The 26254-nt window shown below is 47.3% G+C and overlaps 1 protein-coding gene across 1 annotated transcript; it reads right to left on the reverse strand.

The window, feature by feature from the left end:
- Positions 1-213: 213 nt before the first annotated feature.
- On the reverse strand, positions 214-26254 carry LOC148140815 (cytochrome P450 2K1-like). The gene is made up of 9 exons (XM_087979582.1): positions 25998-26254; positions 20935-21097; positions 18647-18796; positions 11273-11433; positions 10069-10242; positions 8565-8706; positions 5843-6027; positions 3076-3217; positions 214-790 (listed from the first exon to the last, which is right to left on the reverse strand). Exons 1-9 carry the CDS (start codon positions 26187-26189, stop codon positions 612-614), a joined length of 1488 nt encoding a protein of 495 aa, XP_087835708.1. The 5' UTR covers positions 26190-26254; the 3' UTR covers positions 214-611.

Consider the following 26254-nt stretch of genomic DNA (forward strand, 5'->3'; position numbering starts at 1 on the left):
GGACAAGGTGTACAGAAGGGCCTGTTTCTGTGCTGTACATCTCTATGACTGTACGACTCTAATAGCGAACATGGTTAAACCATTCAGTTATTCATTTTAATCTGATAGTTTTTACACAATTAGGTTTGTATGGAACTAGACTGACCAGTCTGACTAGGCTGTGTGAAACCTCCCAAACAAACAATTCAGAGAGAAATGCGAATTATTGCAAGATTCGGGAACATGGTTTAATCATTCAGTCATTGTAATGCATCAGTTCAAATACCTCAATGAATGTAATGCTCCAAAAAGCAAGGATTCACCTCAAAATGAATCAGTCAGACAGGTTTGGAATGGGGTCTGAGTTAATTTGCAAAGAGCATTCAAACCCTCAATGAAATGCCTGCCTCCTTTTGTAATGGGAGAACATTCTCAGTTGATTCCCTGGAAACATTATCGTTACAGAAGTGAAGGTGGGACGATATAGATTTGTACGAAGAGTAAATGATTGTGTGCCACGTCACATAGAGACAGGGTAATCCGGTTCTGGTGCTGCCTCACACTTTGTGCTGCAGCTCCCACCTTTATAAACCCAGCAGTGAAAGACCGACTGGGCCTGTCGCTGGGTCCCATCAGCGAGACACAGCACAAACCCGGTGGGGTTTCGGGTTGGACACTAAGCCGGTTCTCGGGCTGGTGTCCAGGTCTGTCACGCCTGGTGGGGCCTGGAAGTGGAACTTCTGCAGCAGGGTGGTGAAGAACAGGAAAAGCTCCACTTTAGCCAGTGCCTCACCAGCGCACACCCTGTGACCTGAAAAAGAACAGGGGACGGTCAGTACCTCACCCACATACACACACACAGACACACACACACACACACACACACACAGACACACACACACAGACACACACAGACACACACACAGACACACACACACACACACAGACACACACACACAGACACACATACACACACACACACACACACACAGACACACACACATATACACACACACACAGACACACACACACAGTCCGTTCATAGACCACCATCTTCCAAACCCCCATCGCTGAAACCATCCCAATGGTCACCAACTGAGAGCAATTCCATTCCCACAGTGTGTCTCTCCATCCCTGTTCAGACAGAACTCGAACAGCTGGGAGTACATTCGGCCCTTCATGCTCTTTGCTCATTCAATAAGAACCTGGCTGATCTGCTCCCTCCACCCTACCTTCCCAAACCTTCCCCACTCCTATCCATTTAATTCAGATCCAATTACTCGGTCCTGAATCTACTCAATGACTGAACATCCACAGACCCTCAGGGCAGGGAATTCCAAAAACACACCCCACTTTGAGTGAGAGAACATTGTCCTCTCCCCATCCGAAATGGACACTCCTTTACTGTGAGGCTGTCCATTGAACAGAAATGATGGAGTTTAGTTCAGATAAATGCGAGGTGCTGCATTTTGGGAAAGCAAATCTTAGCAGTACTTATACACTTAATAATAAGGTTCTAGGGAGTGTTGCTGAACAAAGAGACCTTGGAGTGCAGGTTCATAACTCCTTGAAAGTGGAGTCGCAGGTAGATAGGATAGTGAAGAAGGCTTTTGTTATGCTTTCCTTTATTGGTCAGAGTATTGAGTACAGGAGTCGGGAGGTCATGTTGTAGCTGTACAGGATTTGGTGAGGCCACTGTTGGAATATTGCGTGCAATTCTGGTCTCCTTCCTATCAGAAAGATGTTGTGGAACTTGAAAGGGCTCAGAAAAGATTTACAAGGATGTTGCCAGGGTTGGAGGATTTGAGCTATAGGGAGAGGCTGAACAAGCTGGGGCTGTTTTCCCTGGAGCGTTGGAGGCTGAGGGTTGACCTTATAGAGGTTTACAAAATTATGAGGGGCATGGATAGGGTAAATAGGCAAAGTCTTTTCCATGGGGTCAGGGAGTTCAGAACTAGAGGGCATAGGTTTAGGGTGAGAAGGGAAAGATATAAAAGGGACCTAAGGGGCAACCTTTTCACCCAGAGGGTGATGCATGTACGGAATGAGCTGCCAGATGATGTGGTGGAGGCTGGTCCAATTGCAACATTTAAGTAGCATTTGGATGGGTATATGAATAGGAAGGGATTGGAGGGATATGGGCCGGGTGCTGGCAGGTGGGACGAGATTGGATTGGGATACCTGGTCGGCATGGACGGGTTGGACCGAAGGGTCTGTTTCAATGCTGTACATCTCTATGACTCTATGACACATCCCCTCTCCAGGCCTGAAGAATTATCCTTATTTCAATGTCTTTAAGGAATAGAACACCGAGACCCTGTTCCAGGAGTCAGCTCAGTGACTCTCTCTAAGGTAACTTTACCCTTCCTTGGGTGGAGAGACCAAAACTGTGACTGAGTGTGGTCCCACCAAACCCCTATGGGATCGCAGGACCTGTGGCACCTCCTGAGCTGAATTAGTTGACATTACTGGTCATAGCCTTCGAATTTAACTTCCCTTTTCCTTATTCACTCATGGAACATGAACGTCACTGTCTGGGGCCAGCACTTATTGCGCATTCCCGATTTGTCCTGTTGGGAAGGTGGTGGTGAGCTGGCTTCTTGAAACACTACAGGCCCTCTCAGCCACTCACCATCCTGACCTTAACACCACGAGAAATAAGAACTGGAGCATACCATTCGGCCCCTCGAGACTGTTCTGCCATTCAATAGGATTATGGCTCATTCCACATTCTTCACATCCACTGCCCTGCCTTTTCCATCTCCCCATTCCTTCAGTATCGCTGGCTCAGAATCGTGGAGTTCCCTCCCTAACAGCATTTGTCTCCAGCGCATGGACTGCAGTGGGTCAAGACACCAGCTCACCACCACCTTCTCAAGAGGCAACTTGGGCACGGGCAATAAATCCTGGGCCCAGCCAGTGACACCCACATACCGTGGATGAAGTAAGAGCCAAATGGGGGAGCTCAACCAATGGTGACATTTTGCAGCTTGCTCCCAGTTCAAATCAGAGCTGGCTCTCCACAGTCAGTTGCCTCACTTCAGAAATGGGAATATTTTAGTAACGGAACACATGGCCCCTTTTACAACCGGTTACCTGCAGAGAAAGGCATGAAGGCGTCTCTCTTCACAAAATTCCCATCAGCATCCAGGAAGTGAGCTGGGTTAAACTGGTGGGGCTTTTCCCATTGGGTTTTATCGTACAGCACCGAGGTCAGTAAAAGAATAACGTACGTTCCCTGAAAAACACAGAAAGCCTGAATGTGTTACTGTGCCTGTGTTTAATGGAGAGTGAGTCATGCAGGATGTGGAAAACCCAGTTTTCTCCCTGATCCTGTTAGTTTCACTAGACACCTCAGGTTATAACCGACTCCACCTTATTGTCAAATGTAACGGCTCTTCCCCACGATTAAAGAAACTCAATTCCTAAAATCCAAATTGCTGTTTGGCCTGCAGTGGGACATAATTACCTGCAGTGGAGGCTGGGTAGATCAGTGCACAGGGCCCTGCTGTTTGCTGACAGAAGGAACACGTACATAGATTGTGCCTGTTCAATTCAATAAAATAGGTGACTGCCTTTATCCAGTTCACTCTTCAGGGCAATCATAGTCAACCTGCCCAGTTTAAAACTTAAACAGAGCTTGGCAGTTAAGCGCCAGTCATCATTAACTGGTGCATTTGCTTTGATCTCTGCTAATCAGAGCCAACCAATCAGCAATCTCCTCTCATTCATTAACAATAATGTTACCCTTTTCATTGATGAGTGCAAAGTGTTTGTAACAGGATTGAGAGTCAGATGGCACATTTTAACCACATTTTGAAAAAAAGCATGTGTGAGGTGCGATTTGACGCATTTTAAAAAACACAAATGTGAGGTGAGATTTAAAATCAAACCTCTTCCCACAGTTCGTGACTGGGTTTGGAATGAAGTATGGTCAAGGCAGGGTCCGGGACGCACAGCGAGACGAACATCAACTGTGCCTGGAGGATCATCAACTCGGTGAAGGACGCTCTCTGGGTGGTCCAAAACCTGCTGATCTTCCAGCTGAAGGAGTTGACCCCGACTGAGTGTTGCAGACTGACACATTCCAAGGTCCAGGATTACGTGTTGAGGGACGCGCTGAAGCTTGGGGCAGCTGCCGCCAAGGCGCGGTGGGGAAAGACCACTGTGTAAAGTCTGCCTGCCTAACGAAGAACATGAGACCCATGCAGTCATTTGGGCTCTGCTGACGCCTCAGCTAATTATATGGGCATATGATCAAAAAATGTACAGAAAAATGTACAAAATGATAAATTCTGATCTCTGTATGTACATGTTTACATATGTATGGCATGACCAATTGTACAGACCATCAAATTATTTTATGAATAAAGTATATTTTTGAAATAATAAAAAAAAATTCAGGAGAGCACTTGATGATTATTTCAATAGGACCAATGGCGTATGGGGGAAAGGCAGACGTTTGGTTCTGTCAAAATGCTAAAGAGAGCTAGTACAGATAAGATGGGAGAAATGGCCTCATTTTTCACCATTGAGGTTGTGTGATGGGAACCTTCTATGTGATTTTTTTATTAGCAATTCTCAACATTGAAATTCCCCCTTTTAATTTGTTTCTCTTCTAACTCAGTTCCTGTATTTATTCAGAAAGTACCATAATATTATTACCATGGTGACAATGTTCCAAGTAGAACCCTTCTTCAGGACTGGGGTGGGGGTGAGGGGAGCTGCAGATAAAGGTGGGGGGGGGATGTGGGGGAGGGTTTTGGGTAGGAAGTGGGCTGGGTGGCAGGGAGCAATGGAAGAGAGGGGGAGGGTCTGGGAAGGAAGGTTGTTTGAAATTGGAGAGTTCAATGTTGAGGCGGAGGATAATGGACATGTCGGAGAGGGTATGGGAAGGGGAATTGAAATAGGTGGTGGTTGGGAGGTCAGGTTGGCCAACTCCAACTAGACCCAACCCCAAGAACATCTCCCTCTCCCCACCCATCTCTGCCCTCAGGAAAAAACCGTTCCCTTCAACAGTCCTTGATTTGTGCCACTCTCCCACCACCATCTCCCCATCACCCCACATCCAACCCATGGTACCTCCCCTGCAGCCGGAAAAGGTGCAAAACCTGCTGGTACACCACTTTCCTCACCTCCCTCCAGAGCCCCAAACAGTCCTTCCAGGTCAGACAGGGGTTCACCTGCCTCACTTCCAACCTAGTTTACAGTATCAGGTCCTCCCAATGTGGTCTTCTCTACACTGGGGAGGCCAAATGTAAACTTAAGGAACTGTTCACTGAACCTCTCAGCCGGGCCCACAGGGGCCAACCTGACCTCCCAGTCACTGTCCATTTTAATAACCCTTCCCACTCCCTCTCCAATATGATCATCCTCAACCTTTACCATTGCCAGACCACAAGTTGGAGGAACAACACCTCATCTTCTGCATGGGCAGCCTATGGCCAGGAGGACTCATCGTTGAGTTCTTCAATTTCAAATAACCTCCCTCTCCATCCCCTGACTCCCTTCCCAGCCCCTCCCCCTCCCTTCCATTCCTAGGATTGACCCTTCCTTCCGGCTACCAACTGGATACATTCCTCCCATCGACCAACCAGATCGTGCCCTCTCCCTGTGTTCACCTATTCCACCTCACCGCTCTGACTCCCCCTCCCCCACCCCACCCCCTCACCCCCACCCCCAGTCCTGAAGAAGGGTTACACCCAAAACACCCACTTCCCCACCTCCTGGTGCTGCCTGACTTGCTGTGTCCTTCCAGCCTCCTGTTTGTTTATTTTGGTTTCCAGCATCTGCAGTTTCTTTTGTCTCGAACAATGCTCCAAGTGGCACAAATTGTGAAAAGTAAGCCTTGTATCTCTGATACCTTTGGAAGGAAATACCCTCTGAAATGCGTGTCCTTGGTTGTCGAATGAGCAAGGTTCGGGACAATGTTGGCAAACCTCTGGATTTCATGAATCACAGCCTCAGTGTAGGGCATGTGTCTCTGGTCTTCTGTCCTCGGGAATCGACCAGCTCCTATCACCCGATCAATTTCATCTTGAACTTTCCCTGAAATAGGCAAAAAGGTAAAGATCTTTGGATGGAGGGAAACAGTTTACAGCAGACTGAACTGAAGTGGAGAACTTTGTGTTGTTGAGTGACATGGAACAGGCTCGATCAGTTCCATTGCCAGTACATTCCCCTCTCAATACTTTACTTCATCAACTCTGACAGGCATAAACATCAAACTGCCCCAAACACACAGCTGATGTGATACCACCCACTGTGTGCTAACCTCCAAGGTAAATTTTTATTGTTCACTACTGAGGACAATTTGACAATCTATTTAAAATAATTCCATGCCACTATTCATATTTATTACCCTTGAGAAGGTTCCGATTGAAAGTGCTGATTTGTCGAGTGTCATAATTTCCACAAACAAAGTGCTGGGCAGGAAACTCGGCAGGGGCAGGATGATCCCAGGAGGGACATTTTAGGGCCACCCCCAGAGTATTCCCCCCTCAACCGAGATCGAAAATATAACAAATCAATCCAAGTGGCCCATCCCCTCTGCAGTGACCTGTTTATTGGGATAACTGTTCACCTCAACCTACATAAAGCCTTCTTGCCTTCAGTCCAATTGGGAATCAGACAGTGAGGTAATTATTTACCCAAGTGAATCAGACTGACAGAGGATCTGCCAATTCTGTTGGATTCCCGATGTCCCTGAGGGAGGCGAGAGAGGTCTTGGATACAACTTGTTCGAGGCTTATCAATGCTCTGTCTCCACATTCCATGCTGTTGGTTCCCCTTGACCACAACGATCCACAAGATTGGAGTGTTCACTGTGCAGCTACTGGTGTGTTCACCTGGGCTTAAACTCAGGAAAATTGTGATAAATTGGATAATTCTCCGAACATCGATCCAGGAATGGAGCTCAGTGCTGGACTGCAAGGCTCCACCTAGTGGGATTGGTGTGTAGATGCAGGAGTATGACTGTGCCACACTGTCAACAGGTGAAAGCTCTGCTCTCTTTCAAACCTGCACTCCCAGGTCTAGCATTTTCTCTGGTGTTTAATAAAGTTTTTGTGCTCCAATTCCAGGGCAGAAATCAAATACAGAATTTAAAATGTGGATTGATGAGATGTGTCAATATTGATTTTGTGTCTTTATGAACGTCACCCTGGGTATCATCCCGGAACCTGCAATGAAAGTTGTCTCCTCTGTGCCCAGAGGTGTCACCTTGGGCTCAAGCTCAGGAAGACTCCACTTGCTGGCTCACTAATGATCAGCTCTTTCTAATCCCAACCATTGGAGGGGTTTCTGATTGAGATGGCCAATATCGTGCTGACCCAGAGCTGTTTCAGTATTGCTCTTGATGGTCACTGGGTTCCTGACTGACAATGTCTTGTCTTATTCTCAATCAGATTCTTACAGGGGTCAGTATTTTACCCTGAGGGGAGGGTGGGTTTGAGCACCAGATGTAGATTTGAAATGCCACGTGCCAAGACACTCATGACAGGAACTAACCTCCCTCAGGGAACATAAAGGACTGACTAAAACAAAACAAAGGAGAGTAGAGCCCAGGAACAGGCCCTTCGGCCCAACAAGACTGTGCTGACACGTGATGCCTTTCTAACTAAAACCCTTTTGCCACTACGTGGTCAGTATCCCTCTATTCCCTGCCTGTTCCTCAATTGTCAAGATGTCTCTTAAACGTTACTATTGTCTCCACCTCCACCACCTCCTCCAGGCACTTACCACCCTCTGGGTAAAAAAAATTTGGCTCTCATATTTTTGTTAAACTTACCCCCTTTTACCTTAAATTGATGTCACCCAGGAACTGTCATTAAGGACTCCATCTATCCATGCCTCTCATAATTTATAAACATCTATCAGGTCACCCCTCATCCTTTGAAATTATAGTGAAAACAACTGAGTTTTTCCACTGTCTCCTCATGGCTAATGCCCTCTACACCAGGCAACATCCTTATCAACCATTTCTGAACCCTCTCCAAAGCCTCCACATCCTTCTGGTAGTGTGGCGACCAGAACTGTACACAATATTCCAAATGTGGCCTCACTAAAGTACCACACCACTGCCACATGACTTGCTAATTATTCATCCTCTATCCCTGACTAGTGAAGGCAAGCACGCCCAGATGTCTTCTTGACCTCCTTATCAACTTGTGTTGTCACTTTCAGGGAACTGTGGCCCTGCACACCAAATGCCTCGGTATGTTGGTGCTACGAAGGTTTCTGCCATTTACTGTGTGCAGTACTTCCCTCCTGCATTAGATCTCCCGAAATGCATCACCTTCCATTTGTCTGGATTAAATTCCATCTGCCATTTCTCCACCCAACTCTCCAACCAACCTCTATCCTGCTGTATCCTCTGACAATCCTCCTCACCATCCACAGCACCCCTGAACTGTGTGTCATCCACAAACGCATCAATCAGACCATGTCTGCATTCCCCTCCCAAACATCTATATACATTACAAGCAACAAGATACAATTTTACAAGCAACAATATTATATTATATTCAGATGCCAATTTAGGCACAACTACCAAACTAACAAACACAGAGTGAAGGATTCCTTACTCTGGATTTCTGGGTAGTTTACCATCAGAAGAAGTCCCCAGCAAAGGGTAGTGGCGGTGGTTTCTGTGCCAGCAGCAAACAGGTCAGCGATTGTAACCACGATATCCTTTTTCTTACTCTCGAAATCTTCACCTCCCAGCTCCTTCAAGACAAAATGAAACAAAGGAGAGTGTGTCGCCTCCTTCAGGAAAATATTCAGCTCCATAAATGTCTGGACAGGGGTATGTGTGCCCGAGGATAGTGATCCTTCCAGCCTCTGGTCATGAACGTCACGATGACAATGACAGACTTGGCAGATGGAATACAATGCAGGGAAATGGGAAGTGGAGAGAGGAGAAATACACTCACTCATGGTCAGGCTTTGGGGAGGCAATAGATTTCACCAATTTGAAGGTGGAGGGACAGGTCAAGAAGTCCTTTAAAGCAACTTTACAGCTTTTGTTGGAATAAGTACGTACATCAGGAAGTTAACCCACACCATTCTGTTTTATATACAAATATATATAAAAATCTGGTGAGGCCTCAGCTGGAATATTGCATCCAGTTCTGGTGTCACACTTTTGGGAAAATGTCAATGCTGGGGCGTGGGTGCAGGGCAGATTTACTGAAGGGGAGAAGATCAAGGGGAGATTCGATAGAACCGTTGGAAATCATGAATGGGTTTGACTGGATAAGTAAGGAGAGATGATTGCAGGAGCAGGGTGGGTCAAGGGACAAGTCCAGTAGGAGGGGGCAACAAGGAGCACTCTACTGTAATGCGATGCTGAGTGACTGGAATTCCTGACACAGACACAAAACTACATTCACACGAGAGTCGGGGATAAACTTGAAGGGAAAAAAGTGACAAGGCAGTGGAGAAAGAATAGGGGAGTGGGATAGCTCTACCAGGGAGCAGCTATCGATATGATGGGCCGAGCGACCTTCCCCTCTGCTGTATCACCCTCCAATTCTCTGAATGAAAGTTGCCTCTCCTGTCTGAGTTCACCATTAGGTTTCAATCCACTCTGGCAGCTAAGCAGAGATGAAGGGGCAGGACTTAATGAATGTGGGGTTTAAATTCATTAAAGAGATTGATTTCCTCGTCAAAATGAGAATAGTGTGGCTCCAAAAGCACTGAACAACAGATCCAGGTGTAATTTCAAGGGCAGTGTTCGGGGAAAATAATGTGTAAAATTAGGAAAGACCTCTCCTCAGTTATATTACTCATGAGACTTTCCGTGTTGACTTTTGCAAGATTGAATCTCACACACCATCAATGCTATATTCTGGACACATTGAGCATCCACGTGATGTCATGAGCACTACGATGAGATAAATAATCAGATACAGTGAGCGCTTGAAGCTACACATTCGTAGTTGTATCCAGAAACGAGGGGCAGCACTGAGCGACATTTTAACAGATGTTTGACACAGAATCTTCCTCCATCAAAACCCACAAAGTCCTGGTGTGGAGTCTGAAATCTGGGGAGATTCCCCTTAGTGCTGAAGAGGTGTGTCACTGTACCTGCTGATGCCTCAGAATTAAGGCCTCGCTGAGTGTCTGGATGCTGTTCTCGCTCAACGTCTCTTTGGCAGCTTTGAAGAAATCTTCAATGATTTCATGCACCTTCACGAGATTTTGAATAATCTTCCTGCGGCTCGGAATCAGAAATCCCAGAGATGGGAAAGAGTTGAACAGCTGAATTGGAACAAAAACATAAGGATCAGGCCTTTGGAGGATCCAGTGATCGCTCGTCCACGGTCAGTGCAGCAACTACTTATATTCAGTGATGCTTCATGGGAGATAGGAGATTGTCATGGCAACACCGCACTTCCTCTCCTCTCCTCAGTGCCCCCACCCCAACCCATAAACCCTCCAAATTTACAGCTTTAGTTTGAATGCTTTAGCTCTCATCCAGAATGGGTGACCTATCAGCTATCATCTGTTACATATGGATTCCAAAACTCAGATACAGGTCAGACCAAGTAAGGACAGCAGATTTCCTCCAAATTAGTGGACCAGCTGGGCTTTTCTTGCCAATTATATTCATCATTATACTCTTAAATCCAGATTTGTATTGTTAAAGCGAATTGAAATTCCGCCATCCACCACAGCAGGATTTGAACCCGGCTCCCCCAGGTTGATGTCACTTGCATCATTTTCCTTCATGTGGGAAGCTGAGGGAATCACATCTCTTGAAAGCATTACCCCACCTCCCCCCCCACACCCCGACCCCACCCACTCCCTCTCTATATCAAGAGTCTGGGAGAATGGTTCCACTTCGGGGAATCTTTCTGTGATTCTATAAAATGCCTCACTTCATTCTAAATGAGTTCAGAAAACTCATTACGGTGACAACACGTTCAGAGCCAGGCCAGGTTAATTTTGTCAGTGCTGAAAGAGGGCCATTGAACCTGAAACTTTCTCTCCTCAGAGACGACCAGACCTCCTGGGTCTTTCCAGCAACTTCCCAACCATTTTCTGATTGCCAGCAATGCTGCAGTTCTTTGCTTTATTTTAAAATAGATTTCCACGTTTATTTTCTGACCAAAAGTTTTCCAATTTAGCCCACGTAGGCCTGTCTCACATATCAGCATTTATGACTGAGACACAATGTTAACAAGAGTCTTCCACCTGTAACAAGTCAGATGTGGAAATCGTCACACACACCAAATTGCAAATGACCTCAACACTCAGCCTGAGTACAATACCACAAAACGACAATTACATGTATTGGAGCTGTTCCAATCAGTCTCGTGTTCTCATTAACCATGTTTGTTAGATGGATAAATACTTCATTGTTATAATCAAAACGGTCTCCAAATATGATGGAACAGACGATATTGCTCACAGCCAAATACATAATCTGTGCAGTTTCAAAAGGCTGACCTGTGAATAAACACAGAATTCCATTACAAAAAGGCCTCTAAACAGTAATAATACTTCAATCATTGTCCTCTTTCACAAAGCACAAGTTACTCATATAAAACAAAGAACCGCGGAGGCTGCAAACCTGAAGCGACAACAGAAATTGCTGGAGAAACTCAGCACATCTGGCAGCATCCCTGGGGAGAAAGCAGAGTTAGTGTTTTAACAAACAACAGTACATTACTGGAACAGGCCCTTCGGCCCATCGAGCCTGTATTGATGCATGAAACCTTTCTGAACTAAAACGTTTCTGCCTCCACACACTCCATATCCCTCTATTCCCTGCTTCTTCAGGAATCGGTCCAGTTCCCTATTCAATGTTCCTGTTCTGAAGAAGGGGACTCGAAAGGTAAACGCTGTTTTCTCTCCCACATATACGCCCCGACCTGCTGAGTTTTGTCAGAATTGGGAAGATTTAAGATTAATCAGGAAGCAGGAAGTCAAAATTGCAGCTTTTAGATGAGTCATAGTCATAGGGATGTACAGCATGGAAATAGACCATTCCATCCAATTCATCTATATCTAGTGCCTTTTGCCTGTACATGGCCCATATCCCTCTAAACCCTTCCTATTCATACACATGTCCAGATGAATTTTAAATGTTGTAACCATATCAGCCTCCACCACTTCCTCTGGCAGCTTATTCCATCCATGTACCCCCCTTTGCATGAAAATGTTGCCCCTTTAGGCGTCCATTATATCTTTCCCCTCTCACCCTAAACCTATGCTCCCTAGTTCTGAGCTCCCCTACCCCAGCGAAAAGGCCTTGTCTATTTACCTAATCCATGCCTCTCATGATTTTATAAACCTCTAAGAGGTCACCCCTCAGCCTCCGACACTCCAGGGAAAACAGCCCGAGCCTATTCAGCCTCTCCCTATAACTCAAACCCTCCAACCTGGCAACATCCTTGTGAATCATTTCTACACCATTTCATATTTCACAACATCCTTCCTTGAGGAGGGAGACCTGAATTGCACAAAATCTTCCAAAAGTGTCCTAGCCAATGTCCTGTACAACATGACTTCCCAACTCCTATACTCAATGCTCTTACCAATAAAGAAAAGCATACTAAATGCCTTCTTCACTATCCTATCTACCTGCAACTCCACTTTCAAGGAACTATGAACTTGCCCTCAAGGTCTCTTTGTTCAGCAACACTCCCGAGAACCTTACCATTAAGTACATAAGCCCTGCCTGCTTTGCCTTTCCAAACTACAGCATCTCGCATTATTTAAATTAACCTCTATTTGCCACTCTTCGTCCACTGGCCCATCTCGCCAAAATCCTGTAGTACTCTGAGATAACCTTCGTTACTGTCTGCAACACCTACAATTTTGGCATCATCTGCAAACATACCAACAATACTTCCTGTGTTCACATCCAAATCATTTATATAAATGATAAAAATCAATGAACCAGGCACTGATCCTTGTGGCACTCCACTGGTCATAGGCCTCCAGTCTGAAAAGCAACCCTTCACTACCACCCTCTGTCTTCTACCTTTGAGCCAGTTCTATATCCAAATGGCTAGTTCTCTCTGTATTCCATGAGATCTAACCTTGCTAACCAGTCTACCATGCGGAAGCTTGTTGAATGCCTTGCTGAAGTCCATTTGGATCACATCCACCACTCTGCCCACATCAATCCTCTTAGTTACAAGAAATCACTTTGAAGGAGACATACCACCTTGTTACATTAGAGCCAGTCTCACTACTAAAAACTTGGTGCTACATTTCCCTGAGAGCCCACCACCTCCTACATTTTCCAAAACAACATACTTGTTTGAGATGGCATAGCCACAGGAGACTCCTGCACTATCTGCCTACCTTTCCTGGAGTTAACCCATCTACCGGACTGTCTGTGCAGTTTTTCTCCCTTCCTGAAGCTGCCATCCACCACACCCCTCGCTCCTGTAAATTCCTCATTTCCTCAACCTGCCACTCTCACCAATCCATGCAATCCAATAGAATTCGCAAACAACACAATTCCTGCAGATGTAATCATCAGCAACTTGGAAACTCTCCCCAATCTCCCACATCCAACAGGAAGAGCACATCACTCTACTAAAAGCCATCTTTACACCTTAATCGACAGACACAGAAAATAGCCTTGTCGTACCGCTCAAACAAGGATAATTTAGTACCTATGTTTTATATCATTAAAGTTTATTGAAGAGAGAGATCTTAATAAAAACATATAATCAAAAGTACCCCTTGTACTCACTGTTGTAGATTTACCAAAAACCACAGTAAGGTTACACTTTAAAGCTAGCCATTTCACTGCTCCCTGTTGTGAGATCCCCACACGGTTTCTCAAAGGTCAGCTTCGAATTTTACTGTTTGTTCATTTTTCTCAGAATGAACGCCAATGTCCAGATACATTTGTTACTAAACAGCAAAATCATACAGCTCTGCAGGGTCTTTGCTGGGTCAGACAGCTGTGCAGGGTCACTGCTGGGTCACACAGCTGTGCAGGATCACTGCTGGGTCACACAGCTGTACAGGGTCATTGCTCAGTCACACAGCTGTACAGGATCACTGCCTGGTCACACAGCTGTACAGGGTCACTGCCGGGTCACACAGCTGTACAGGATCACTGCCGGGTCACACAGCTGTACAGGATCACTGCTGGGTCACACAGCTGTACAGGGTCATTGCTGGGTCACACAGCTGGACAGGATCACTGCTGTCTCACACAGCTGTACATGGTCATTGCTGGGTCACACAGCTGTACAGAATCACTGCTGGGTCACACAGCTGTGCGGGGTCATTGCTGGGTCACACAGCTGTACAGGATCACTGCCTGGTCACACATCTGTACAGGGTCATTGCTGGGTCACACAGCTGTACAGGATCACTGCCTGGTCACACAGCTGTACAGGATCACTGCTGGGTCACACAGCTGTACAGAATCACTGCTGGGTCACACAGCTGAGCAGGGTCATTGCTGGGTCACGCGGCTGTGCAGGGTCACTGCTGGGTCACACAGCTGTGCAGGGTTACTGCTGGGTCACACAGCTGTGCAGGGTCATTGCTGGGTCACACAACTGTACAGGGTCATTGCTGGGTCACGCAGCTGTGCAGGGTCACTGCTTGGTAACACAGCTGTGTGGGGGGTTACTGCTGGGTCACACAGCTGTGCAGGGTCATTGCTGTGTCACACAACTGTACAGGGTCATTGCTGGGTCACGCAGCTGTGCAGGGTCACTGCTTGGTAACACAGCTGTGCGGGGGGTTACTGCTGGGTCACACAGCTGTGCAGGGTTACTGCTAGGTCACACAGCTGTGCAGGGTCATTGCTGGGTCACACAGCTGTGCAGGGTCACTGCTGGGTCACACAGCTGTGCGGGGGCTGACTGCTGGGTCACACAGCTGTACAGGGTCATTGCTGGGTCACACCGTTGTACAGGATCACTGCTGAGTAACACAGCTGTTCAGGGTCACTGCTGGGTCATGCAGCTGTGCAGGGTCACTGCTGGGTCACACAGCTGTACAGGGTCATTGCTGGGTCACACAGTTGTACAGGACCACTGCTGGGTAACACAGCTGTGCACGGTCACTGTTGGGTCACACAGCTGTACAGGGTTATTGCTGGGTCACACAGTTGTACAGGATCACTGCTGGGTAACACAGCTGTGCAGGGTCACTGCTGGGTCACGCAGCTGTGCAGGGTCACTGCTGGGTCACACAGTTGTACAGGGTCACTGCTGGGTCACACAGCTGTACAGGGTCACTGCTGGGTCACACAGCTGTACAGGATCACTGCTGTCTCACACATCTGCACAGAATCATTGCTTGGTCACACAGCTGTGCAGGGTCACTGCTGGGTCACACAGCTGTGCAGGGTCATTGCTGGGTCACACAGCTGTGCAGGGTCACTGCTGGGTCAGACAGCTGTGCAGGGTTACTGCTGGATCACACAGCTGTGCAGGGTCATTGCTGGGTAATGCAGCTGTGCAGGGTCACTGCTGGGTCAGAGAGCTGTGCAGGGTTCCTGCTGGGTCACACAGCTGTGCAGGGTCATTGCTGGGTCACACTGCTGTACAGGATCACTGCTGGGCCACACAGCTTTACAGGGTTACTGCTGGGTCACAGAGTTGTACAGGGTCACTGCAGGGTCACACTGCTGTACATGGTCACTGCTGGGTCACACAGCTGTATAGGATCACTGCTGGGTCACACAGCTGTACATGGTCACTGCTGGGTCACAGAGCTGTACAGGATCACTGCTGGGTCACACAGCTTTACAGGGTCATTGCTGGGTCACACAGCTGTACAGGATCACTGCCAGGTCACACAGCTGTACATGGTCACTGCTGGGTCACACAGCTGTACAGGATCACTGCTGGGTCACACAGCTTTACAGGGTCATTGCTGGGTCACACAGCTGTACAGGATCACTGCTGGGTCACACAGCTGTACAGGGTCATTGCTGTGTCACACAGCTGTACAGGGTCATTGCTGGGTCACACAGCAGTACAGGGTCACTGCCGGATCACACAGCTGTGCACATTCACTGCTGGGTCACACAGCTGTGCAGGGTCATTGCTGGGTAATGCCGCTGTGCAGGGTCACTGCTGGGTCAGACAGCTGTGCAGGGTTACTGCTGGGTCACACAGCTGTGCAGGGTCATTGCTGGGTCACACAGCTGTACAGGATCATTGCTGGGTCACACAGCTGTGCAGGGTCACTGCTGGGTCACACAGCTGTACAGGGTCATTGCTGGGTCACACAGCTGTACAGGGTCACTGCTGGGTCACACAGCTGTAAAGGGTTATTGCTGGGTCACACAGCTGTACAGGATCATTGCTGGGTCACACAGCTGTGCAGGATCATTGCTGGGTCACACAGCTGTACAGGGTCACTGCAGGGTCACACAGCTGTACATGGTCACTGCTGGGTCACAGAGCTGTACAGGATCACTGCTGGGTCACACAGCTTTACAGGGTCATTGCTGGGTCACACAGCTGTACAGGATCACTGCCGGGTCACACAGCTGTACATGGTCACTGCTGGGTCACACAGCTGTACAGGATCACTGCTGGGTCACACAGCTTTACAGGGTCATTGCTGGGTCACACAGCTGTACAGGATCACTGCTGGGTCACACAGCTGTACAGGGTCATTGCTGTGTCACACAGCTGTACAGGGTCATTGCTGGGTCACACAGCTGTACAGGGTCACTGCCGGATCACACAGCTGTGCACATTCACTGCTGGGTCACACAGCTGTGCAGGGTCATTGCTGGGTAATGCCGCTGTGCAGGGTCACTGCTGGGTCAGACAGCTGTGCAGGGTTACTGCTGGGTCACACAGCTGTGCAGGGTCATTGCTGGGTCACACAGCTGTACAGGATCATTGCTGGGTCACACAGCTGTGCAGGGTCACTGCTGGGTCACACAGCTGTACAGGATCATTGCTGGGTCACACAGCTGTACAGGGTCATTGCTGGGTCACACAGCTGTACAGGATCATTGCTGGGTCACACAGCTGTGCAGGGTCACTGCTGGGTCACACAGCTGTACAGGGTCATTGCTGGGTCACACAGCTGTACAGGGTCACTGCTGGGTCACACAGCTGTACAGGGTTATTGCTGGGTCACACAGCTGTACAGGATCATTGCTGGGTCACACAGCTGTGCAGGATCATTGCTGGGTCACACAGCTGTACAGGGTCATTGCTGGGTCACACAGCTGTACAGGGTCATTCCTGGGTTGCTCAGCTGTTTCGGTTTGATTTCTCCATTTCTAACCTTCCATGTGATATTTGCTTTGTCTCGCTTCATCATTTTTAAAACCATTGTTCTTTTGATTTCTTCCCAAATAATCAAAGCAACAGCTTATAAACAGTAATTACTGCTCCAAAGATTCCAGGAAATCATCTCCAACACTGCAATATCTCCAATATGGAGCAGCTGTTACAGCCACAATTTTTTCCCATCCTCCACCTCAGGTTACGAAGAATCCTTCAGCTTAAAATGACTTGGCAGCGATGGGATTCAAAGCTACATCTCTGAAGAGACTGGAGTGTGGGAGGAAGAAATGTATCATTGTTTAACATCACTGAATCAAACTCCTGGAATTCCCTCCGTTAGGACATTGTGGGTCAACCTACAGCACGTGAACTGGAATTGTTCAAGTAGACAGCTCACCATCTCCTTCTCAAGAGGCAACTAGACACAGGCAAAATGTTGCTGGCAGTCAGCAGTGCCAATGCCATGTGTAAAGGTTTGAACATATAGCATGGTCTCAATTCTCACACTAGCTGTGATTGCTGTAAAGGTCCCACCTTTTCAATCTCGTCCCTCACCTGAGGCATGTTTAAGGTTAAACTCAGCACCAGTCATGTCTACTCAGTGAGAGAGAGGGACGACAGTGATTTCACCTGTCAATTATGTCACACCAAGTCGAGGAGGAACAAACAGATCTTAGGGGTGAAATGGATCAATGGCTTAAACAAACAAATGCCTAAATTGACCCGAGAGTTGGGAAGAGCATGAGAAAGGCTGTTAATTCCCCATCGCACCTAACTTTTAGCAACCACCGTCCACACTGAAGGAATGGAAGCAATTCAGTAAGCTTTGTGCAGGAGCAGACAACCAGACACAGACCATATTGTGTCCGTGCTTACACACCAGAGTCTGGACTCAAATTACCTTCAAACTCCCTTGCCACTGCACCAATGTCACAGCCTGTTGTGTCCTGTGGGAATTGGTGTGCACGGACCAGCCCACATTTTAAAATAAGAAATCCCACAAGGGTGCTTTCCACTCATCTCCAAGTTGTATTGGGACCTGGAACCAGAGGGCCCCCAAGGGCCACCCTAACAGTGACTGACCTGGGAGCCTCACCACCGCCATAGCTCAGCTAGTCTAGGTACCTCGACACCCACATCTCTGCTGTACACATGAGAGTCTTTGTCACCAACACGTGGAGGCGATGACCAAAGAACCAGAGTGGCAGAGTCTCTGCTGATCAGGCAGGACTGAGTTAAACTGAGGGGAAGTACAGTCCTGAATCTTCACAGCAGCAACAGCATTGATGTGTGGATGCTGCCCTGGAACATTCTCTTGAAGTTGGTGTTGGGATCTTTTATTCAAGTGAAAATCTTTTCTGTAGATGTCAATTTCGAGGGAACCATGAATCCCAGCATGTCATGACCTACCAAGCACTCACCCTTGTGACTCTCAAACACATTGACAAGAAAGCTGGCCTCTTCATTGATCCTGTCTTCAATGGATTTCTTGCCCATGCCAAATCCTCGGAGAGCTGAGATCACAAACTTTCGGTTCTCCCGCCACAACTTCCCCTCACTGAATATCACGCCTGAAAGTGACACACGAAAAGCTGATCAAATATCGTACACGGGTTCTGCTGTGAGTGCTGCCAAACCCCAGGTTTCTAACACCCTTTTCTTTCCTGAGAATTACACCATTCTACAACCAAGAGGAAGGTCATTGTATCCATGAGTGCTCTTTGGGGGAGTGAGCCCATTGGTCTGACTTCACAAAATTCTTCTTGATGTTGTCATTCTCAATTCCCCTTTGGATGTTCCTGTTGACCCTGCTTCCAGAACCATCCCAGGTACTGCATTCCAGATGACAATGAGAGCTCTAAAACCCAATCTCATCTTCCCTCTGATTTTTGTAACCAAGCGGCCTCTTTTGATGTAGTCTGCCCAATTCTGTTCTCCCTGTTGCAGGGAGGATATTATTAAGCTGGACGGGGTTAAGAAGAGATTCACCAGGATGTTACCGGGATTAGAGAGTTTGAGGTTTGGGGAGAGGCTGCATAGGCTGCAACGTTTTTCACTGGAGTGTGGGAGGTTGAGGGGTGACCTTGCAGAGGTTTATAAAATCATGAGGGACATGGATAAGGTGAATGGCAAGTGTCTTTTCTCCCCGGGATGGAGGATTTCAAGGCAAGGGGCATATTCTTTAGATGTGAGTAGAAAGGTTTTAAAAAAAGACATGGGGGCAGTTGTTTTATACAGAGTGCGGTTTGTGTGTGGAGTGAACTTCCAGTGGAAGTGGTAGAAATGGATATAGTTATAACATTTAAAAGGCATTTGGATAAGTACACGAATAAGAAATGTTTGGAGGAATGTGGACCAAGCGCAGCCAAGTGGGATAAGTTTAGTTTGGGATTACGTTCAGCATGGACTGGTTAGGCCGAAGGGTCTGATTCAGTGTTTTATGACTCTATGATCTATGACTCCCAATTTCAGTGTTTGTCAGTTCATGTTTAAGGTTGTCCCACAGTAAAATGTGCCCTTTTTATTTGTTGATTTAATATTGAACAACTCGAATATATCATGTGAAGGTTAATGTTCTGTAGCTTGAGCAACATTTATGGAGTTAGACAAATTGTTGATGCAGGGGATTGTCCCAGGTATTCAATGACTCCCATTATATTGAGGGAGGTGAGGGAGAAGTGCAGTACCTTGAAACAGCAAGGTATTGGCAAGTGGCCAATTGGCAGGAAATAAAAAGTAGGAAGGTAACAGGGTCTGACTGCCAACCCAGCAGCTTAACCAAGGGAGGGGTGTGAGGTCTGTTAGCAGCTCGGGATCTGATCCCTGCCATTTAATATGACAGCAGGAAGCTCGAGCGTATTGGGGTTTTGAATGAGATGTCGAAGTTGCACAATGTATTTCTGTGGATGTGAAATGTAATGATTTTAATTGCTAGTAGCCCTCCTCTCACGCAGCACAAGTTTTGGTTGGCATTACTTTGGCATTTTCTAGCACATTGCAAGAATTCAGATTGTCAAAATGTGTATTTCTTCAGCAAAACCAAAGGAAATTATGTTGAAATTTAATAAAACATTTGTTTGGCTTCAAGTGGAGCAATGTATTCAATTCTGAGCGCCACATTGTTGGGAAATGGTTGAGCGAGGGTCACCATCAGACGAATGATAGATGATCGCTTGTCAAAGGTGGTGTTGTTCACCTTGGAGAAGAGAAGGTTGTGTGAGCTTTTGGATGGAAATATCCAAGATCATAAGGGATCTCGTCAGAGTCAATGAAAAGACACTGTTTCCCATTGGCTGGAGGACTGAGAATCAGATGGCACAGAGCTCATAGCAATGGCAAAAGAAACAAAGAGGGTTTGTGAAAGACACATTGAATGGTGATGATCAGAAGTGCCTGATCAATGGAAATTCAATGGAAGTTTTCAAAAAAGATTTGAATAAGTGCCTGACAAGGGAAAGGCTTTTCAGGGATGCAGGGAAAGGGCAGGGGAGCAGGACCATTTCAGTTGTAATCACTGATAAACATTGGCCTAACCCAGGATTATTGAGAATGAGAAGCTTGGGTATTTATAAATTGAGGGAAATAGTGGCTAAAAGGCTACAGTTCAATTCCAGAACATTTTGTGTCACTTTAACCAGCATGATCGGGTGAGCTGAGTTGAAGACAGAAATGACCAAAGAGTAACACAGAGATGAAAGAGGGAAATTACCACTTTGGAATGAAACTGCGTCATATATCGGTAAGTGTGGCCTCCCACTGAATTGATCAGCGTGATTCACAAGAGCGTCTTTCACTGTGTCATAACCAGTCAACACCACTGCCTTCAGCGGGCCGAGCTCCACTGAAAATACACTTCCATACTTCTCTGCAAGCTAACAAAGAGAGAGTTATTTCATTAAGGTTTTATTTCTAATCAGCTGTAGCACAAGTCAGGGGCGAAAAATGAAGGAAAGAATATTAATCCCCAATTCTTAAGAATTTGATGCCCATCTGTATTTTCCCTCTGGAAGGTGTTGGTGAGCTGCCTTCCTGACCCACTGCAGTGCAGGTGGGTAAACCTTCAATGGTGTTGGGAAAGGAATTCCAGAATGTTGAACATAGAAACAGAAGGAGGCCATTCAGCCCCTCAAGCTCCCTCCACAACTCAATGACATCATGAATGATCTTTGGCCGAACTCCATGTTCCTGCCTTTGGCCCATATCCCCTCATGGTTTTGCTTCATAAAAATGTATCTACCTCAAGTTTAAAACTAATAACTGATCCCACACCCACTGCCATTTGTGGAAGAGTGTTCTACCACCCTTTCTCATATCTCCCTCCCGAACGGTCTGGCCCAGACTGTGTCCTTTCATTCGAGACTCTCCAAACAGTGGAAATAGTTTATCTTTATCCACCCTTTTCATGTTAACAATCTCGAAGATTTTGATCAGATCACCCCTTATCCTTCTAAATTTAAGAGAAAGCAGGACTTATTTGGATCATCTCTCCTCATAACCTACCCCTGAAGGACATGTATTATTCCTGTAAACCTTCGCTGTGCTCCCTCCAAGACCATTCCATCCTTCCTGAGGTGTGGAGCCCAGACCTGCTCACAGTGCTCCACGTGGGCTCTGACCAGGGTCCTGTCTAACTGCAGCATAATTTATTCATCCTTTTGTATTCCAGGTATGAAGGCCAACATTCAACCAACTTTCTTGATTTTTTTCTGAACCTACTTACAATATTTCAATGATCTGTGCACCCAAACTCTCAAGTCTCTTTGCACATCCACTGTTGAGCCAGTGACACTGAAGGAACAGCAATACTTTCTCCTTGTAGATTAAGGTCTAACTTATTTCCATGTTGTCATGTTCCCATGTGGCTGGCTATCTGCATCAGCGACTCACCAATATCATTGACCACACTCCATGAATTCATGGGTAGGCCCAGTGATGGTCATTTAGACCTTACTGCTGTTCCTCTTACTCAGAATGTAAGTAACCTTTTTCACTCTCTTGCTAGCTGTCTCTTCCAATTCCTGGATTTTCCTCTCTAGTTTTATCTTCTCATTCCCATCCCCCCCGAAAAATTAATCTGAACCCTCCTCAATAACATTAATATACTATCCCATCAGGACGCTGGACTATCCTCTATTCAGGTGCAAACCATCCGGCCTGGACAAGTCTCAACTGCTCCAGAATTGTTACTAACCTCTGAGGAGCCTAATTCCCCCAAACTTTCACCCCCACAAATGCCATATCCCCTGGCACGTATCCATCTGCTTATCCTCCACCTTGTTTCCTGTCCCATGTTAGAAATATCCCCAAAGCCCATTTTGGAGAGAACATCTCTCGTATACCTGTGTGATATCCTGTCAAAGGCTTTCTCCTGGTCCAGGCTGATCAGGCAGGTGTCCAACCCTCTGTCCTGCACGTAGGCGATCGTATCCCTGAGGAGTGCGAGACTCTCAGCAATCTTCCTGCCCGGTACAGCACAGGTTTGGTCAGGGTGAATTACCGATCTCAGAGCAGACCTGACCCGGTTGGCGATAACGTTTGACAAAATTTTATAATCCGCATTCAATAGTGAGATGGGTCTCCAATTTTTGAATTCCTCCCTCTCCCCCTTCCGCTTGTAGATGATGGTGATGATGCCTTTCCTCATGGATTCACTCATGGTACCTGCCCGAAGCATACTGACATACACCTCCAGCAGGTCCTGGCCAATCTAGTCCCACAGAGCGGAATAGAGCTCGACCGGTAAGCCGTCGCTTCCGGGAGTTTTATTCTTTCCGAAGGACTCAAGGGCTTTGGTCAGCTCATCCAGAGATAGCGGCTGGTCCAGCCTCTCGCGTGTTCTGTCGTCTAAGACCTCCGTGATAGAGGACAGGAACGACTGGGAGGCCGCGCTGTCGGTCGGCTTCGCGTCATGCAGACTGGTATAGAAGGATTTACTGATCCTCATGACGTCAGCCTGAGATGACGTCAGCGATCCATCTTCTTCCTTCAGGCTGCTGAGCACGGAGATCTCTTTGTGCACCTTCTGGATGAAGAAACGTGAGCACGTCTCCTCCTGCTCCACCGAGCGGACCCTGGACCGCAAGATTATCTTGGAGCCCTCCGAAGCAAAGAGCGAGGCTTGCTGGCCCTTCACCTCCTTGAGGTCCTCCGTGACATCCACCCCCATCGTCTGCAGCAGGAGCAGGTTCTGCATACTTTCCTGGAGCTGGGACAGTTTTCCCCGCCTCTCTCTCGCCTCCTGAACACCTTTGAGGATGAAGAACCTCTTGATGTTCCCTTTTACTGTTTCCCACCAGTCCTCTGGGGACTCAAAGAGGGGCTTCACAGTTCTCCAACCTGCGTAGTCCCTCTTGAGCTCCTCAATGTTTCCCGGGGTCAACAGCTTGGTGTTCAGCTTCCACATTCCCTTACCAGCCCACTGCTCGTCCTGTCGGTGACAGTCGGCCAGCAGGAGGCAGTGGTCAGAGAAGAACACCGGCTTGACGTTGGTGGATCTGACCGAGAGCGTTCAGGACACAAACAGGTAATCTATCCTTGAGCGGATAGACCCGTCTGCCCGTGACCAGGTGTATCTACGCTGCGCTCCGTCTGCAGGGGTGCTGAAGACGTCGTGCAGCTTGGCATCTTTTACTGTGTCCATCAGGGCTCTGGACGTGGTGTCCAGTTTACTGTCCCCCCCGCCGGATCGTCCATCTGCATCAATGATACAGTTGAAGTCTCTGGCCAGAATGACCAGCCTGGACGTAGCCAGCAACAGTGGAAGCTGCTGCAGGACGGCCAACCGTTCCCTCTTACCCACTGGGGCGTACACATTAATCAGTCTCAGGGGAGCATTCCTGTACATGACGTCGGCGACGAGGAGGCGCCCGCCCACCACCTCCTTAACCTCGGAGATGGTGAAGTTGCCTCCTCTCAACAGGATACCCAGGCCGGAGGCGCGGCTATCGTTGACCCCCGACCAAACTGATGGCCCATGGGCCCACAAGCTCGAGCATCTCATGTAGCTGCTGAGGTGCAGTATCCCACACTCCTGCAGAAACAGGACGTTGGCTTTAACGTTGACCAAGAAGGCCAATGTTGGCCAGTATTCGACTGGGACAACACTACTATTATAGGACAAGCCAAACAGAGAACAGCCAGGGAATTCCTAGAGGCATGGCACTCATCCACAGATTCAATCAATAAGCACATCAACCTGGATCCAATATATCGACCACTGCAACGGACAGCTGGAACTGACAACCGGAAGTGGCAGATTCAAACCACTACAAATGCCGGAGGAAACATCACAGAAGCGCTTCACAGGAGGCTCCCAAGCACTGAGGATGTCAGCCAGATAGGCGACGAAATGTCTGCAACACTAATTCCCAGCTCGCGAACAGAACCACAACAACAAGCACCCGAGCTACAAATCTTCTCACAAACTTTGAATGTATATATATATATACACACACACACTAATCCAGAATATATGTTTGTTGGGTGAGTTTGTACTTGAAGTATTACATTTTATTTTGTTCAAAAACTGCATAAATACATGTCAGATTCTGTAAACTGGGACACCGACAGATTTTAACCTCACACCTTCAATGCATTATCTGAGTTGAGGTGGTACCTATTGTTCAAGATCCCTCGAGAATGTAACTTTAAAAGGAGTTCTGGGATTTACATATGAAAGAACTGAAACGAACATGATCATTCTAAAAGATGAAAGACTGGATCTTTATTTGTTTACTATGACACTCCATGACACTGCAATCCTGTTGCTATAAATCCTGTGTTTGTTCCACAACCACCTGATGCAGAAGCAGTGCTATTGGCTGGTGTTGTGTGAGCTTTAACTTTGTCCACCCCAATCCAACACCGGCTCCTCCAAATCATGCCATATCTCCCAAGTCCCAAATTCCTTAGAGCTGTTGCTTTCCCAATCCTCCCCCTGCAACCCTCCTCCACCCCATTCCCAACCTTGGGCCCCCCTCTGGTGGTATGGCCCCTTGCACTTTAAATTGCGTTGGGAAGCGGTGATTGTATTTGCAAAACAAAAAGACAAATCAGTCCGCATTTTGTTCATGATTATTGGACTGAATTTTAAGACTTTTTTTTCTTTCCCTTGTGACACGTATTTGATGGGCACTTGGCTCTGGGATATTCCTCAAAGGAACACTCACTCTCACAAACCAGTCCCTTCCCTTTGCACTGACCTCACTTCGGTTTTTGATCAGGTTTTTGATCAGGACGTGAATTCAGCTGTTTTCCTGAACTTTCACAATGTCATTATCTGGTTATAATGGCCTGAAATAAAAAATCCAGAGATTTTTGATTCTCCCAAATCTTCTTCCATCATTTTATATCGATCCCCTCTCTGCTTTAAATATCTGGTTGTCAGGATCTGATAAGCTCTCAAATAGGCTTCAGGATTCAGACCAAATCCAGCATGGTCAGAGGCCATTCGGTCCATCGTCCAGCGTCGCTCTTGCTTTACTGTCACGTTAATTAAATTGAACATTTCCCAGATTGGTCACTCTCTGAGGTGCCATAACTTTGCAATTGCTTTGTTTTTTTTCTGCCTCCCGTTCTGTTTAGAATTAAAGTCCGACCAGAGATCAGAGACTCTCAGAACACAGCCCCCAGGGCTAACAGATTCCTCGGTCAGGGATTAGGGATCTGCTTCGGTTTGTGTCTCTCTCGGTCTCTGTGAGCTTCACCTTGGGAGCTGTTCCCTCACACCGCCCCATCCCTCAGACAGTCCCCCAGTGAAGGATTCTCACTTACCCCAATGAGAGACCAGTCCAGCCTTTTGAGGTCCAGTTGGTGCAGGTTTCCGATCAGAGGAAGCGGGTTTGGTCCAGGAGGGAAATTCATGGGAACTCGCCGCCGAATTACGGACACGACCAGGAAGAGAAAGAGGGCCAGCAGCGATAGGGCCAAGGTGTAGTCTGTGGGGTAGAGCTTGAGGAGAGCCATTGTGTCAGAGTGCTCAGGCACCAGTGACGTTAGAGTGTGTTATGTCCTTCAGTCCAGTCCCCGAC

Source organism: Chiloscyllium plagiosum, unplaced genomic scaffold (genome assembly GCF_037043375.1).
Source record: "Chiloscyllium plagiosum isolate Xiang-an unplaced genomic scaffold, Cpla_swu_hap1 HiC_scaffold_35, whole genome shotgun sequence".
NCBI lineage: Eukaryota > Metazoa > Chordata > Chondrichthyes > Orectolobiformes > Hemiscylliidae > Chiloscyllium > Chiloscyllium plagiosum.

What these genes read in the sequence shown, in the direction of transcription:
- LOC148140815 (XM_087979582.1), bottom strand. Translation starts at nt 26,189, where the DNA reads ATGGCTCTCCTCAAGCTCTACCCCACAGACTACACCTTGGCCCTATCG. An exon ending in AAACTACCCAGAAATCCAGA is followed by an intron (nt 6,028 to 8,564) that starts GTAAGGAATCCT and finishes TGCCTATTTCAG; the next exon opens with GGAAAGTTCAAGATGAAATT. An exon ending in CTTCATGCCTTTCTCTGCAG is followed by an intron (nt 791 to 3,075) that starts GTAACCGGTTGT and finishes GTTCTTTTTCAG; the next exon opens with GTCACAGGGTGTGCGCTGGT.